The 17,911-nt window shown below is 44.9% G+C and overlaps 1 protein-coding gene across 1 annotated transcript in view; it reads right to left on the bottom strand.

Annotated features, from left to right (window-relative positions):
• Positions 1–257: 257 nt before the first annotated feature.
• tbc1d22a (TBC1 domain family, member 22a) overlaps positions 258–17,911 on the bottom strand; it is a 365,114-nt gene continuing 347,460 nt past the window's right edge. Inside the window, exon 15 of the mRNA XM_083651077.1 lies at positions 258–708. Within this exon, the coding sequence (XP_083507203.1) occupies positions 580–708 (129 nt within the window). The 3' untranslated portion in view covers positions 258–579. The remainder of the gene's footprint in view (positions 709–17,911) is intronic.

Here is a 17,911-nt window from a genome sequence, read left to right as displayed (position 1 = left end):
CAAGTTCCTTCAGGTTATGGTGTGGCGGGTGGGTGGGTGGAATATGTAAACCATCTAGCCCAGAGCTGTTTCTCCATCTTTGTTTATCATGGTAAATTGAAAATGGCTGCCTTTTGGTCTTGGGGGAGGGGGGGGGGTAAATTGTAATAAACAACCTGGGAAATAAGAATAAGCAGGAGAGAGGCTATTTCTCATTCAGACAACCATCCCAGGGAGCACTGAGCAACATCTCTCAGTTGTGGTTTGGAGAGGCAGCTCCAATGAGGGGTCCTCCTCGCTTTGTGGTCTCCAATGTAGAAGAGGGTTTTGAGGTCTGCTCTGCACCAGTGTGCATGTGGCTTTTCAGAGGAGATTAGAGAAGAATAAAAAGGGCTCCACATCAAGCTGTTACAACGCTACACTGCATGTCGTCCTCTCAGTCATTGGTTGATTCAAATCTCTTAGCTGAAAGGCCCAATGGGTGATGAGGGGAGGCAGGGTTAAGAAAAGGGGCGATCCTTCAGTGTAATTAGAGGGGCCTCGAAGTTCAGTAGCTCGCTGTGGGGCGGGGAGGGGAGTGATTGGGAAGAGCCACGCTGATCATCTCTTGTAGTGGTTAGGGGCATCGGCAAAGGCAAACTTCAACCTGTAGGCTTCGGCCAAAAGCACGCTCACTTCCTCGTTGCCCCAGTGCATGGTGGGAAGGTTCTGCAAGAGGATCATCAGGCCCTGTTGGAAGAAAGAGAATATGGTTTAGAGCAGTCGTGGTTCTCAACACGGGGTCCGGGGACCACCAGGGGTCCTGGAGAGGGTTCCAGGGGGTTCCAAGCAAATTGAAGAATTGTTAAACTTTATTTAACACAGCATTATTTCATTTACAAGAATTTAACACAATTAGAGAATGGAGAAGATGGACTCTTTTGATCATAGCTTCATTGTTATCTCTCTACCTGCAATACAGATGGTCATGGATTTCTGTACAAAATCATATCTAACAATACAAATATTCGCAGATTTGGGGCCGAGAGACAAGATGTCATGAGATGGTGGTCTCTGGCCCTAAGGTTGAGAATCACTGGTTTAGGGGAAAGAGAAAGAACAAAAAACAACAACAAAAAGGGTAGTGAAAAAAATAAAAGAATGTAAAAAAAAGAATCAGAGAAAAGTGGAGCAGAGAAAAGTACAGGAGGATTTTGAAGACGAGAAATAGAAGCCAGAGAGAGAAGAGCAGAAAGAAGCAAAGGTCAGCTCAACAGAGAGGAAGGTAGAGGAGGAGATGGCTAACTCGCACCGGGGGGCTCTGAACGCTAACAGCTTTGCGTTGTATGTCATGAATGTCACTGCTTGCATGCTGTGTCTATGTGCGTGCCTGTGTGTGTATGTGTGTGTTCTGAGGTAGTCCTAGGTTCACAGGAGGAACAGCTAATGGATGCTAAGACGTCGCATATACAGGCAGGTCAGGAGGAAAACCCAATGAGTTGGACTATGCGGCTCGCTTGCCCCTAATGGCTCATTACTGCCTTTGATGTGGATCTGCATACGTCTGACTCTCCTGACCTGCAGCCTCTTACTGCGCTTTGAAACGCACTGAAACGCTGTCATGTGGGGGTGGAGGTGGGAGGATGGTGATAAGGGAGGGTGTGTGTGTGTGTGTGTGTGTGTGTGTGTGTGTGTGTGTGTAGGCTCTTTCACACCGGCCTTGAAAGCCGAAAAATAGGATTCGCGCCTCCGATGTGAAAGTCGTGAACGCGCGTTGGTGGATAATTGTTTTACGCCTTTTGTCCCGCGACGGTAGGTAGTAACAGCGCCGGTTTAGCAGGCAACCCGCCTCCACTTGAAAGCGTCGTCGCAGCGAGCCGGAAAAGGTGTGAATGGGCAGCTCATTCATAAAAAAATTACAGGGGAAATCACCTCATGTAGCAAGAAAGTGCACGAGTGAAAGTAAAAAAAGTAGCCTATACAATCATGACTGCAGGGACGCCAGGAGGAATGCTCCGTGCGGTTAGGCTTTATGCTCAAACGATGTTGACATTAGTAGGTAAAATTAACGGATATAATAATAAGCTTCAGAAGGCTATAGCTGTCTGTGGCGAGTTGGTCTGAGGATATTCCCTCTCGAAATCAGCTCTGTGCATTCCCTTACAAAAACTACTAACGTTATAGTAGTCTATAGGCTACTATTCCCCCGACGAACGTTATGCAGACTGCAGCTGTTTGATATGCGGGCGTCGTCTTTCAGAACGGCCCCTAATTACGCTATTGATGGGAATAATTTGCTTTACAAAAAACTGGAACCAAAAGAAAAGAATTAGCCTTGTAGCCTACCTAATAGGCTACATGATGGTGTGTCTGTGATGCATAAAGTCGATCAGATGAATATTGAAAGCCTTGTTACCATGCATGTGGACAACACTTTCGTGTTTTATCTGATCCTTAACGAGCGCAGCTTTATCAGCTTATCCTTAACAACCGCAGCTGCACCTCAGCGATGTTTGGTTGTTGAATTAATTCGTTCATCATACAGTAGGCTAGGCTACACTAACCTATGAAAATATTAATTTGAGCGAGGAGCTGAGTGGAAATGCCTCCAGCGGCTCACCTTTCAATCCGGGAGCAGTGGCTGTCGCCTGAAAGGACACCGCGGGACGGGAATGTGGCGGTCCTGCTGGCCTGTGTGTGAAAGCAATTTCTGTGGCGAGGCTGCCAGGCTTAGCGTTCTTTCTGAACTGCAATTTTGCGCGATCTGTGTGTGAAAGAGCCTTCTGTGTGTGTTTTGTGGAAGGAAGGACGCATCTGGCAATTTAAGGCCCTGTTTAGATGACAACGGTCTCTCCATAAAAGCAAACCAAAAGCAAATAATCCATGCAAATGAATCAGCAATTAGAAATACCAAACCTATTTATCTCTATGGGACTTTTCACACCAAATAATAATAATAGTAATAATAATAATAATAATAACAAAACTAGAACGACCGCACCGCGGATATATGCCTCCGCCAACAAGTGAGGAGTCGACATCCATGTCTGTCGAGACTTTGATGTTTGAGCCAAATGTGAAGAAATTCCGTCAAGGTGTTACGGAGATATGGCGTTACCGAGCTTGAAAATGGCATTCGTGGGGTCACAGAGACCTTAGTCTGACTGGGTGGAAGCAGCATGGTGGACTTAGCTCTCTCATTGGTGCCGACCATTTCAGTCGGTGCCGGATGGAAATCTCATTCCGCTCCCTGCAAGCTCTGCATTGGCTCCGACCCACTCTGACTGCGGCTGCGACCATATTTGGATGTCCTTTCCACGCCCCCCGTGTCGAATCTGTATGCCTCTGCTGCTGTATGTGTCGATTCTGCTGAGCTCAAATACTTGCGCCGCTGCCTTTGAAACAATAACAACAGCAGCACTAGTCGCTAGCTCGTTGCTACACGCTGAAAACGATTGATGTGGATTATCCAATGAAGCAGCCTGCATGGTACGTTCGGTGGATGGCTATAAACAACCTTTTTCCCCTCTAATCCACAAGAGAAAGCGTCCCCAGCCAGACTCTCCCAGCCCCTTTGCTGGGAGTCTGGCAAGCGAGACTACAGAGACCTTGACCTTTGATTACCAAAATCTAATCAGTTCATCCTCCAGTCCAAGACAATGTTTGAGCCAAAATTCCGTCAAAGTGTTCCTGAGATATCAGGATAAAGAGCTTGGAAATGGAGTTTGTGAGGTCACGTGACCTTGAATTTTGACCTTTAACCACCAAAATCGAATCAGTTCATCCTTGAGTCTAAGTAGATGTATGAGGCAAATTTTATGCAATTCCGTCAAGGCGTTCCTGAGATATCGCGTTAACGAGCATGAAAGGAGCGGTCGTGATGTCACAGTGACCTTGAACTTTGACCTTTGACTACCAAAATCTAATCAGTTCATCCTTGAGTCTAAGTGGACATTTGAGGCAAATTTGAAGAAATTCCATCAAGGCGTTCCTGAGATATGGCGTTAACGAGCTTGAAAATGGCGTTCGAGAGATCACAGTGACCTTGACCTTTGACTACCAAAATCTAACCATTTCATCCTTGCGTCCAAGTCGACGTTTGAGCCAAATTGGAAGAAATTCTGTCAAGGCTTTCCTGAGATATCACGTTAACGAACATTGGACGGACGGACTGATGTACGTACGGACTGACGGACGTATGGACTACGCAAATCCATAATGCCTCCGGCCTGGGTATCGCCAGTGGAGGCATAAAAATCTTCACCACGAAATAAGGAAGTTTCTGATTTGGTGTGGACATGCTCATAGAGATAAATGGGGTAAAAAAAATGCTTTAACTCATTGAGTGCTAGCCACTTTTGGAGAACGGACGCTCCCAGTGCCGGAGTTTCAGAGCGTTTTCAGTGATTTCTCGAGGCCCACAGAATATTGTGTGATATTACTATGTAAACACCGAACACGCACAAAGAACAATGAGACTCTCTTCTATCATCTGCAAAAAAAAGTTTATTGATCCCATTTTCCGTTCTTTAGTTATGAGCCGGAGAAGATAGGCTGTTTTGAGCAAAAAGACACTTTTCAAATTAGAAGCTGAGTTATTCCGCCTTTTGTGAAATGCAGCATTTCAAGCACATTCACTGAGTCTGAAGATAATATTTTCTGATGTAGTGACGTGGTGTAGTTGTGTGGTGCCTGCGTGCCCCACCCCCCTCTCCCCCCCTCAGCTGCAAACTCCTCCCCACACTAACACACAGCCTAACACGCACCCAGTCTATTTTCGGAGCGCTCTGTTTTTTTGCGCCGGCTCCCAGCGCGACACGGAAATGCCAAACCGGACTGCAGGGAAAGGTTTGGCCCTTCGGCGTCGGGTGCTGCCTTTCTGGCGGCTAATCGTGTGAAGAAACTATGCAGACAGACAGACAGAGGCAGAGGGGCTCAGTTGTGTGCGCGGATTGACTGCTGTTCGCAGCCAACATCAGCTGCAGTCAGAGCCATCTATATGGCTCTGGCTGCAGCATGAGCGGTTTCTCTTTGATCACAGGGGTTTTTCCTGCTGTTTTCCGGACCTTTCTGTAATCTGGAGAGCACTGTCGCCACCTAATGGGTCGGTAAAATAGGTTATATACATTCAACATGCCCCAAAATTTTACAGGAGATGGATCTGGCTTTGATCCACGTCCCACCATCAAAAAACGCAATTGACGACTTTAGTCGTCATTGGCACTCAACGTTACTAAAGCAATTGACGACTAAAGTCGTCATTGGCACTCAATGAGTTAATTGCCGTGTGATTTATTCGCACAGATTATTCGCTTTTGTTCTGAAAATACTTAAAATGGCACATTTTTGTTGCGTTTTGGCCTTTCGTTCACATGACAATGGCGTTTGGGGGCCTGAAACAAATTTTTGAAACCGGCTTCCAGAGTGGAATCTTTTTAAAACGCCAATACGCAGTTCTTGTGAAATCTGTGATGACACGGCCCCACTGCATGCATGGCTGTTACGTTTCAGCCTAATAGGCATGCAAAATAGCAAAGGGTAGATTTGCGTCCATTCAGACTAAATGATCTGTTTTCGGGTGTGCTTTTGCCATGTTTGTTTGTAGCCAGCGTGCTATAGAAGGAATGGTTGGTAAGCACTACACAGGTGCACGGTGTTATTCTGTGCTGTTGAGTTGCAAAGTTACGAGATGAAAATGTGTGCCTTTACTATTTTTCAAATTGCAAAGTTACACCGCCACCCACTGGCCTGGCATGCATTCTAGTGCGTTTTCAATCGTGCTTGCGGATCCGTCCGCACCAGGATTGTTATCACAACATTGTCGTATGACCGTGGATCGAAAGGCCGAGCCGCAACAAAAGCTTGGCATTTTATGCAGAGAGCATTGTCGTCTAAACGGGGCCTAAAAATGGTTGCCTTTTTGTCTTTGGGGGTCAAGGTCATGGTAAACTTGATTATCCCAGATAGGAAATTCAGGTGGTCGAGCGTGCAGAAAAAAACAGTCACAAAGACAGATATAAATATAGCCGCAAGCGGCGATGGGCGGGGTTCAAGCCTTGCGCAGATGACAAAGCTTCTGATTCTGACTAGGACATCCTCCTTGATATATCTGACAAGTTTCGCGATCATTGGACAAACAGGTGTGGAGTTACAGCCTTTTTTATGTTAAGCCACGCCCATTTCTGGCGTTTATGGCGCCCCCTTTTGGTGGAATTGCACAAAATTTGACACACATGGTCTAGGATGGTCTCCGAAGACCTCCTGCAAGTTTCGTGAAGATTCCTTAATCGGTCATGAAGTTATGACAATTTAGCTGTGAGGCCACGCCCTCTCTCAACTTTAACGATCAATATCTCTGAAACTAAAGTAGATTTTCAAAAATGCAAAAAGCACGGTTGTAGAGCTTGCTCCATAGATGCTTCCTGGAGATTCTAGTACAAATCGGTCAAACGGTCTAGGAGGAGATGCAAAAAATGTGTTTTCCAAACTTTTCCAAATATCTCAAAAACTTTCCAGGCGGACATTAAGGGTCCTTATGGCAAATTTGTAGAGCAGGTTCACCTGAACATCTGGAAAAAAAAAGTTTGAAAATCGGACCAACGGCGTGGAAGTGATGGCCTTTAACGTAAAACCGTCGATTATAGCGCCACCTTCAGGCCGATTCGAAAAATCTTTTTTGAGCACCTACCTGCCAACAATATCTGTCATTGGGCCAAATGTCAGGTCTCTACCATTTACCAACTCACGGGAATTTGCGTTGGGGCAGATGAACAAGAAGAAGAAGAACGAGAATAATAAACCGGGTGAAAAACAATAGGGTTTCAGCCCCTTCAGGGCTTGAACCCCTAAAAATACAGCTATACATCCAATATACCAACAAGCAATCTTGAAAAGAACCAAACAGGAGGATTTTGAAGAGAAGAGATACACGCAGAAGAGAGACGAGCAGAGAAAAGGTGAATCTGCAACAGCTCCACAGAGAGGAAGGTGGAGGAGGAGAAGAGTAAGGAGAGTGCAATACTGTAGGTGAAGCAGTATATTATAGAGCTTGGCATTTATACCAGAACCTGACAACCTGAATTTCTCAACTCAGCAGCACGGATTTATGTCAAGATCAGATTCAAATATTGAAATGGTTGTATATGACAGTATGATGTATAGTGGTAGGCTATGTATATGATGTAGTAAAAATAAAATGTATGTATATGACCTAGTATAGGATATTTATGATGGAGTATGGTGAATGACATGTATATGATGGTATGTAAAGCCCTTTGAGACTTGACTGTGATAAAGCACTATTATAAATAAAACATGACTAGCCTAGAAAGGTATCGATAGTACTGTAACTTTGTTAGGAAATGATTATTAAAGTATTGTGTCTCCCAATAGCATCTGCATCCTAACGTGGAATGTTAGTGTAGCAGACAGGTCTCGTGCTGTGAGGATACTGGAGCACAGAGAGAGACAGACGGAGATGTGATTAACTCAGTCAAGGTGGTTTCATAAGAGAGAGAGAGGTAAAGGAAGGGGAGGAGAAAAGCAGGAGAGAGAGAGATAAATGAAAGGAGGAGAAAAGCAGGAGAGATAAAGGAAGGGGAGGAGAAAAGCAGGAGAAAGTGTCAACTACAATTCAGTCAAGCTGAAGCCTTTCCCCAGATTCCTCTTCTGTACACACGCACGCACACACAGACACACACACACACACACACACACACACACACACACACACACACACACACACACACACACACACACACACACACACACACACACACACACACACACCTCTGTGCGATCTTAGTGAGGACATTCATTGACATGATGCATTCCCTAACCCCACAACTAAATGTCTAATCCTAACCTAAACCCAATTCTAACCTAACCCTTAAAACCAAGTCTTAAAGACGAGCTGAACCCAAGTGGCGCGAGGGTCCGAGACTTTTCAGACTGAAAACAAATCTTGCCTGAGATGACAGAGTTGAGAGGCAGGCCATAGCATGTCAATGATTTGATCATTCTGGGGACTGGATTTGGCGTTGGCATTTCTCCTCAAAATGAAGATTGATTGACAGCTATCATCATGTCGTCAGATGATTCGTTGAAATGGGGTAGAGAATTGATAGTACTAGCTGACGTCAGCACACTGTAGATTACTGTTATAAAAAAATGTATCTTGAAAAATGTACTTTTGATGTGGAAAAAGTGTGAAAAACGAAGTAAATTAAATTTTTGTTATTTTTTTGCATACATTATTAAATAGTTGCACTGAATACCCAGGTATGTGAATGTGTCATTTTTGGGTTCAGCTCATCTTTAACCTTCAAACAGCCCGTTGAAGGTGTTTGAGAAGTGATGGGCCGCTCAAAATGTCCTCACTTCCCAGGTATAAAACTCAAATTGCTCCTCACTAAGATAGCTGTACTGTACAACCACGCAATCCCTCTCTCCCTCTCTCTCATTCACTCTTATCTCGCCCTCTGTCTGCCTCTCTCTAAAAGAAGAATGGAAGAAAAAAACAATCTTCTATTGTCCAGGAATATAAATTTGCTTTGTGCGTCCGCTCTGATGTCTGTGTTTTTAAAATTGTAAAGTGGATGTTAAACAGCTCCAAAATTGCAGTTCCCTGGTTTTTACCCAGCAGCAACTCTCCTCTCCTCTAGCAGAAACATACACATAGAGATATGCAGTATGCACACAAACAAAGTCAGACACACACACACACACACACACACACACACACACACACACACACACACACACACACACACACACACACACACAGCTTCATCAGCGAGGTTCTTGAACACAAACCACTCATTTTGCAAGTTCAATCTCCCAAACTAATGTCTCTCTCTCAAAGGCGAATGAGACTGGTTAGCAATGAGACAGACTGATTGTGTGTGTGTGTGTGTGTGTGTATTTGCTTGTGCTGTGGATCAGTGTCTCGGGAGCTTTCAGTAACAGCCTCAAGGCCACAATCATTGCTGCGACAACACTCTCCAGCCAATCATGATGTTGATAATCACATGGAAGGACAAATCACAGTGGGTCTTCTGCCGTCAACACACATCTCACCTCTGAGCAACTGGCTTTCCTCACCAATGCACTTTGAAAGGCTAAGACCCTGCTACAAAAATATTCTATTTGTGCATTTACGGTAGTTATAATCTATAACGTGATAATATAATTTATAACGTGATAATATAGTTAATTTATAACGTGATAATATCATTTATAACGTGATAATATCATTTATAACGTGATACTATCATTTATAACGTGATAACCTCTTTCTTTTTTTTAGCACTATGTGTCAAAGTGCTAGTGTGATTTCATACTCCCTTCTACCCTCCTTTTTCTACTGTTGAGGTCAAAGTGAATTTAAGGTGGATATTTACTACATCACTGACATATTATTCTAGTCTGCTCCATATTATATTGCTGCTGGTTGGCTTCCTTCCTCAGCCAATTTTAATGAGCCAGTGAGAAGACCCCCAATGACTTTTCAACTGAGGTCATTTGTATTCCAAGTACAGTGGAGTGCTAGAAAAGTGAAACATTTCTTCAAATAATTACGTTTAAAGCTGCCGTCACGGCCACATTTTACAGTTCAGACTGCAGCGATGCAAGTTTCTTTTCTTTTTAATTTAAAAAGCGTAATACAACTGTCACATCTTCATTCCTGAAAAGTGTTTTCCCCCAAAGTAGTTATGTGCATTTGGAAGAAACTGTAGTGCAGGTAACCTGGGTTGAAAACATTCTCTTTGAAAATCCCTATACAATTCCGATATAGTAAATTATGATGTAAACAGGCACCTGTTTAGAGTGTGCAAAACACAGTCAAGTGCTTTCCAGGTGGACTGAAAAGACTTCACAATCAGTCAGATAGGCTTAGATTACCCCTTTAAAACTTAGTGCATTGCCATCACCAAACTCCAGTGCCTTATTAATTCTACAGAAGAGACATGTTATAACTTGGGTTAAGACATGTTATAACCTGGGTTAAGCCACGTCGTAACCTGGGTTAAGACACGTTATAACCTGGGTTAAGCCATATGATAACCTGGGTTAAGACACGCTATAACCTGGGTTAAGCCATGTGCTAACCTGGGTGAAGAGACATTATAACCTGGGTTAAGAGACGTTATAAACTGGGTTAAGCCATGTGACAAACTGGGTTAAGACACGTCATAACCTGGGTTAAGACATGTTATAACCTGGGTTAAGCCATGTGATAACCTGGGTTAAGCCATGTAATAACCTGGGTTAAGACACGTTATAACCTGGGTTAAGACACATTATAACCTGGGTTAAGAGACATTATAACCTGGGTTAAGACACATTATAACCTGGGTTAAGACACATTATAACCTGGGTTAAGACACATTATAACCTGGGTTGATCGTTTAAAAACATGACGTGAAACTTGACTTTGAAAAGTTGACCCATTGACCTCCCTTGGTTCAGAAAGACACACTTTTCTAAAGTATTTAGACTCAGGGATGGAAGGAGAGAGAGAGAGAGAGAGAGAGAGAGAGAGAGAGAGAGAGAGAGAGAGAGAGCACGTGATCACAATTCTGCTTGCCTTTCACTCTCATTTGTATTCACACTACCAACTCTCCCCATTTATCACTCACCCTCTCTCTCTCTCTCTCTCTCACACACACACACACACACACACACACACACACACACACACACAAAATCCACCAACTTCTATGACATGAGTGTGAGTGGTTGTGTGTGGTGTGTATGTGTCCATTTCCCTCTCCATGTGAAAACAATCGGAGAGCAGAAGAAAGTGAGATAATAACATTATTAATGTCATCAAACTCGAGACATCCTGCTAAACGTCTGTTAGGAGAGTCGGGCTGAACGCAAATCAACCATAGGTAATGTAATGGCCATTTAAATAGAAGACACAGAGAGAGAGCTGGTACACGAGAAAATAAATACTTTTAAACAGTTATCATAAATATTCCATGTGTCAGAGTGCAGGTTATTTGCTCATGTATAGTTCATGGGTCTGCCAGCCGTCAAATGTGCAATACATATATTTATGAATGACTGTGTGTGTGTATACGTACATCTGTGTGCGCATGTATTTGTGTGTATGTGCACATGTGTTGTGTGTATGTGAGCATGTACATTTGTGAGTATATGTGCGTTCACCTCTGCATGTATGTGTAATGTATACAGTATGCATTTACACGTGTGTGTGTGTTCTCCCATAAGGCCTGTAACATGTGGCAGTGATATCTATGCACCATCCCGAAGGTCCTGGATGCCTGGAGGCTAAACACCACATATCTCCTCTACTGTACTTGGCTACCCCAGGCTGCTTCAGAGGTGGGTGAGCTTCCGTAGAGAGTAACAACACTGTACCATGGCTACATTATAACAACGCTGTACCATGGCTACATTATAACAACACTGTACCATGGCTACATTATAACAACACTGTACCATGGCTACATTATAACAACGCTGTACCATGGCTACATTATAACGCTGTACCATGGCTACATTATAACAACACTGTACCATGGCTACATTATAACAACGCTGTACCATGGCTACATTATAACAACGCTGTACCATGGCTACATTATAACGCTGTACCATGGCTACATTATAACGCTGTACCATGGCTACATTATAACGCTGTACCATGGCTACATTATAACAATGCTGTACCATGGCTACATTATAACAACGCTGTACCATGGCTACATTATAACAACACTGTACCATGGCTACATTATAACAACCCTGTACCATGGCTACATTATAACAACGCTGTACCATGGCTACATTATAACAACACTGTACCATGGCTACATTATAACAACACTGTACCATGGCTACATTATAACAACGCTGTACCATGGCTACATTATAACAACACTGTACCATGGCTACATTATAACAATGCTGTACCATGGCTACATTATAACAACGCTGTACCATGGCTACATTATAACAATAGTGTACCATGGCTACATTATAACAACGCTGTACCATGGCTACATTATAACAATGCTGTACCATGGCTAGGGCTGCTCGATTAATCGAATTTTAATCTAGATTACGATTTGGGCTGTCCACGATTATGAAAACAAGATAATTGACATCAAACGATTTTGCGGCTCTTGTCTCTCTCGTTCTGTCTTGTGTTGTAAATCAAGCGCACCCCTTCCTTTGCTCGGCCCCTCCCCCAAAGCCCAAAGAAGCACACCAGCTCGAGTTGTGCCTCCTTGCTGCAGATAGAGAAACAGTCGCCTTTCTGCTTGCTCCTGCTTCTCTGCCAGCTTTTTGCTTTTTAACTACGAAACTTTCTTTTTTCTTTTATCCCCCTGATTTTACTACTACGCCACTTTCTAGTAACGATCTTTCATTTTGAATCGTTATCCTATTTTTATGAAATCACCACTAACAGCACTTTCGGAGCTCACCCAGGCTAAGTATAGCCTAGCATAGCCTAGCACTCCGGAGACTGTCAGACAATATGCCTCATATACGCTGCTGTGATCATCTTCAAAGGATTGCCGTACTGGAAACAACGATATTTCATCTCTCAAAGAACTCACTGCCATCGAGTCAAATTGCACGGAATGTCACGAGCAACGTGAGTACATTATCATCTCCCAGGGATGCTGACTCACTGCTACCGAGTCAAACTGCTATGGCTACTAACCTAGAGCTAGCTGATGCGGCTAGCCTGCCAGCTCCGGAGAAAGCCCTTGCTAACATCGCTAACCAAACTGCGAGCCCGAAGCATAAACAAAGACATATCCCAAAGAGATTAGTGATTTCCGAATCCACAATTACTCCACAAAACCCTGAAATCAGCTCAGCAACAGGCTGGCCCTCCCTAAATTCCAGCCTGCGGTGCTCGGCTCGGCAAGCTAATGACCGGACACGGGCTCTCCGCACGAGAGAGGAGGGTCGTCAACTGCTTAACCACAAACCCCAAAACGAGCGGTCATGGACTACTGTCACGAGAGGAGGAACAGCCCCCCCTCCTCCGCTAATGGAATTGCAACTTGAGAATCGTTTTGGCCTGCTTCGATCACCTCCAGCTGACATAGCTGCCCAGCTCCACCATGAGAGGGAAAATCAGGCTAGCGCTAGCACAAGGCCTCAGGGAAGAAACGGTGCCTCAGAGCCCAAGGACACTCAAGCCATAACAACCCTGATAGTAGGCGATTGTACAGTCAAAAACATCAGGAGTTGGAGAAATTCCAAAACATACTGCTTCCCTCAAGACGCAATCTCTGACATAACAGGAAAAATTACAGAGCTACTAACATCTCACAAAGCTGTGACAAGGGTGATCCTGCACATTGGAAAAAATGTCATTTATAAGCAAGAATCAGAGAAACTTAAATCTGACTTTGCCAATCTGCTGAATATGCTAGCCTCTCTAAACATTGAGGCTTTTATCAGTGGCCCTTTACCATCTCACGGCACGAACCGCTTCAGCAGACTACTAGGCCTAAGTTCATGGCTTTCCACCGCCTGCCCACTACATAAAGTAAACTTTATTGAGAATTTTAATTTGTTCTGGCAGCGTGAGCACCTCTTCACTGCGGACGGGCGCTATCTCAATAGTGCTGGCGAGGCTTTACTGAGTTCTAATCTACTATACACGGTGGACTATTACAAGGTCAAGATCCCTCTAAAGCCTCCCCAAGGCAGACAGCCTGACGCAGTGGCCACAGAGCTCTCCTCCAGCCCTGCTCCACCTGCAGACGCAGCTTCCGGCCCAGCTGCCGACCCTGCCCAACTGACCAACGACGCCACACCTCCGGCAGTCGCCACACCTCCGGCTCTACAGGTCGACGCCCCACCTCCTGCCGCCGCCCCGGCCCAACTGACCAACGACGCCCCACCTCCTGCCGCCGCCCCGGCCCAACTGTCCAACGCCACACATCCGGCAGCCGCTGTCCCGGCAGCCGCTGTCCCGGCTCTACAGGTCGTCGCCCCACCTTCTGCCGCCGCCCCGGCTCTACATTTCGACGCCGCGGCTCAACAGGACGACACCACGCCTCCTGCAGCAGCTGTCCTGGCTCTACAGGTCGACGCCGTGGCTCAACTGGTCGACGCTCCACCAAACGACGACGACTTCATCTTCTCCCCTCCCCTCCTCTCTTCCACCCCCCCTTTCTCCTCCACCCCCCCTTCCCCACTCTTTCCCCCTCCCCTCCACTCTCCCACCTCCCTCTTCTCGCCCCCCACAGCAGCTCAACGGCCTGATGACCTGGCGGAGAGCGACGCCCCCCCCAGGTGTTTCCTTGGACCCGGCGGGGAGCGACGCCCCCCCCAGCTGTTTCCTTGGAGACCTCATTCCCCCCCCCCCTCCACTCCTCCACCTCCCTCTCATCGCCCTCCTCCCTTTCCCCCTCCCTCCACCTACTGCCATTCTCAGCTGGCATGAACAAGCTGATTGAGGAGGTTAATGTTAGTCTAGCTAGCCCGCTCCGCACCTCCAACAAACTGTTTGAGCGGGCTGACGCTGGACTAGCTGGCCTGCAGTGCACCCCTCCGCCTGGCCTAAAACAACTGGCTAATCAGCCCTCTCCATCTGTCATGAACACACTGGCTGAACAGACTCCTGGCCTAAAAGAACTGGCTAATCAGCCCTCTCCATCTGTCATGAACACACTGGCTGAACAGACTCACGCCAGAATAGCCAGCGCCCCCTGCTCCTCCCCACCCTCAACACCTCCTCCTCCTCGCCCCCCCCCATCCCAAAGACCCCCTCGCTTAAATGAGCTGGCTAATCAGCCCTCTCCATCCATGAACACACTGGCTAAACAGACTCATGCCAGCATAGCCAGCACCCCCTGCTCCCCCCAAAGACCCCCTCGCTCCTCCCCACCCCCAAGACCTCCTTGTTCCGACCCCCCACCCTCAAAACCACCTCCCCCTCCCACCCGCTCACCTTTCCCTCAATCTCCCTGCCCGCCCCAAAGGGGAAAACTGAAAAAATCATTTCCGGCCCCAAAAACAAGGTCACAGAGCATCATGAAACGATCAAATGTCTAGCTATCCCCACCCTGATTAGCTACAGAACAAACAAAGATTATCTCTCAGCACGTCCTGTTCCAGGACCAAGCCTAGTATCTGTTCTCCAGGGACACTCTGAAAAGCATTTACAAAATCAACCCAGCAATGCAAGTATCAAGGCTGCACTGCTAAATATTAGGTCACTTGTAAGCAAGTCGCTTCTAATAAACGATCTGATTACGAGTCATAAACTGGACCTCATGTTCCTCACAGAGACCTGGCTTGATCTAAACAACAGGGAATATGTTCTTAATGAGTCAGCCCCACCTAACTTTAACTACATTGACGCCCCCAGAGTCGGTAAGAAGGGGGGAGGAGTAGCTATTATTTTCTCTGATGTTTTTCAATGTAAGCAGGTATCGTTTGGCGACTTTTCATCGTTTGAATATCTGGCCGCTGTTCTGAAGTGCTCTCCCTCTATTTTACTACTGATTATATACAGACCACCTAAGTACTCTAGTAGTTTTTTTGATGAATTTTCAGAACTCCTTTCTATAATCTCCATAGAACACGACTGTTTAACTATTGCAGGAGATTTTAATATTCATATTGACAACCCCAATGATAATAATGCCAAAGAATTGAATAACCTCCTTGACACTTTTGACCTGTTACAACATGTCTCTGGGCCCACTCACAATCGAGGCCATACCCTAGACTTATTTATCACCAAGGGCTTTGAGTCATCGTTTCTTTCAGCTAGTGATGTTGCTCTGTCCGACCATCTCTGTATCTTTCTTGAACTCAAGGTCACCCCTATCGCTCTTACTCGGTCAAAAACCATCAAAAAGCGTCACATCAACGAGAGCACTAGCACACGGTTCATGGAGGCTTTCTCGCTGGCCCCTTCCCTCTCCTCAGCCTCTGTCAATGATCTCCTAGATAACTTCAATTCTAAAACCCTAAAGGCTATTGATGCTGTAGCTCCCATTAGATCTAAACTAATCTCCGGTAAGAAAAAAGCACCATGGAGAAACGCTCCCTCTGTAAATAACAAAAAAAGAGATTGTAGGAAAGCCGAGCGCAAATGGCGGAAAACTAAACTTCACATCGATTATGACATCTATAAAAATAGTCTTCACTCCTACAACCAGGAACTAAAAAATTCCAGAAAATTCTTCTTCTCCGACATTATCAGCAAAAACACCAATGACGCTCGCACTCTTTTTGCCACTGTTGACAGGCTGACAAACCCCCCCCCACAAATTGCCCCTGATCTTCTATCCAATGTCAAATGCAATGAATTTGCGACCTTCTTTAGGGATAAAATTATAAATATCAGACTAACTATTTCCACATCAAGAACAAATGTGGCTCCGCCGCACCCACAGAATAGGTGCTTAATTAACATGACTCAGTTCAATGTCATTGACCACAAGAAACTAGAAGAAACGATACGAGGCCTTAAATCCTCATCGTGTTGCCTAGACACCCTGCCAACAAGCTTTCTAAAAAATGTCTACAGTTGCCTGGCGACCGACATACTGAAGATAATTAATACCTCTCTTCTTACAGGCATTTTTCCAAAATCTCTAAAAACTGCAGTTGTTAAGCCCTTGCTAAAGAAGCGTAGCCTCGACCCCTCTATAATCAGCAATTACAGACCAATATCAAATCTTCCCTTTATTAGCAAAATACTCGAAAAAACTGTCTACCAACAACTCAATACCTTTCTATCCTCCAATGATCTCCTAGATCCCTTCCAATCAGGCTTCCGACCCCATCATAGCACCGAAACTGCGCTTATCAGAGTTATAAATGACATCCGAATGAACACTGATTCAGGTAAAATCTCAATCTTAATGTTACTAGACCTCAGCGCTGCCTTTGATACGGTTGACCACGAAATTCTATTGGACAGACTGGAAAACTGGGTCGGGCTTTCCGGCACGGTCCTAGAGTGGTTCAGATCTTATCTGCAAGACAGGAACTACTTTGTCTCCATTGGCAACTACACATCTGACCAAACCAAAATGACATGTGGGGTACCCCAAGGATCAATTTTAGGTCCTGTCCTGTTTAACCTTTATATGCTCTCTCTGGGCCTAATTATGCAAAAAAACAAAATAGCTTATCATAGCTATGCAGATGACACCCAACTCTACATAGCCCTCTCATCGGATGACTATGCCCCCATAGAGACACTGTGTCAGTGCCTTGCGCAAATTAATGATTGGATGTGCCAGAATTTTCTCCAACTTAATAAAGACAAAACAGAGATAATTGTCTTCGGCAAAAAAGAAGATAGGCTCAAAGTTACTGCTCACCTCGAATCCCTATCTTTGAAGCCAAAGGACCAGGTAAAAAATCTTGGCATTATTATTGACTCTGATCTAAATTTCAACTCCCACATCAAGCTTATAAGAAAATCTTTATGTTTACTCTTGCTTTTAACTGCTACTAAACTACTGCCTCTCTCGGCCTGTAATTTAAAAAAAAGATTCCTGTACATTTCCAACAAATGGACTGTACATGTAATAATAATACTGAAGAATGCCTTGTAACTTATTTAAAACAGAAATAATGTTTCATGTTTGTTAATTTGAGTATATATTTTAACTAAAACTGTCGGCTGTGTTTTTTATGTGTTTTTTATATGTGCATTGCTTTGCTGCTTGTTTTTTTCGATTATTTTTTTGTAAAGCACCTTGAATTGCCTTGTGTATGAAAGGTGCTATATAAATAAAATTTGACTTGACTTGACTTGACTGTCGAGTGAAGAGCCACAGGCACGTCGCACGTTTCTCCTCCCCGCTTATTTCACAGAAAGAGAGCCGCTGGTCGAGAAGAGAGGGGAAACAACGTATGTGGGGTGGAAACACTATGGTTTCGCCGAGTTTAAAGGTCCTTACACTGCGCATATCTTGCACTGTTTGTT

Source organism: Poromitra crassiceps (assembly GCF_964638095.1).
Source record: "Poromitra crassiceps genome assembly, chromosome: 2".
In the NCBI taxonomy this organism is placed as follows: Eukaryota; Metazoa; Chordata; class Actinopteri; order Beryciformes; family Melamphaidae; genus Poromitra; species Poromitra crassiceps.
This window is presented reverse-complemented; position numbering and strand designations above follow the sequence as displayed.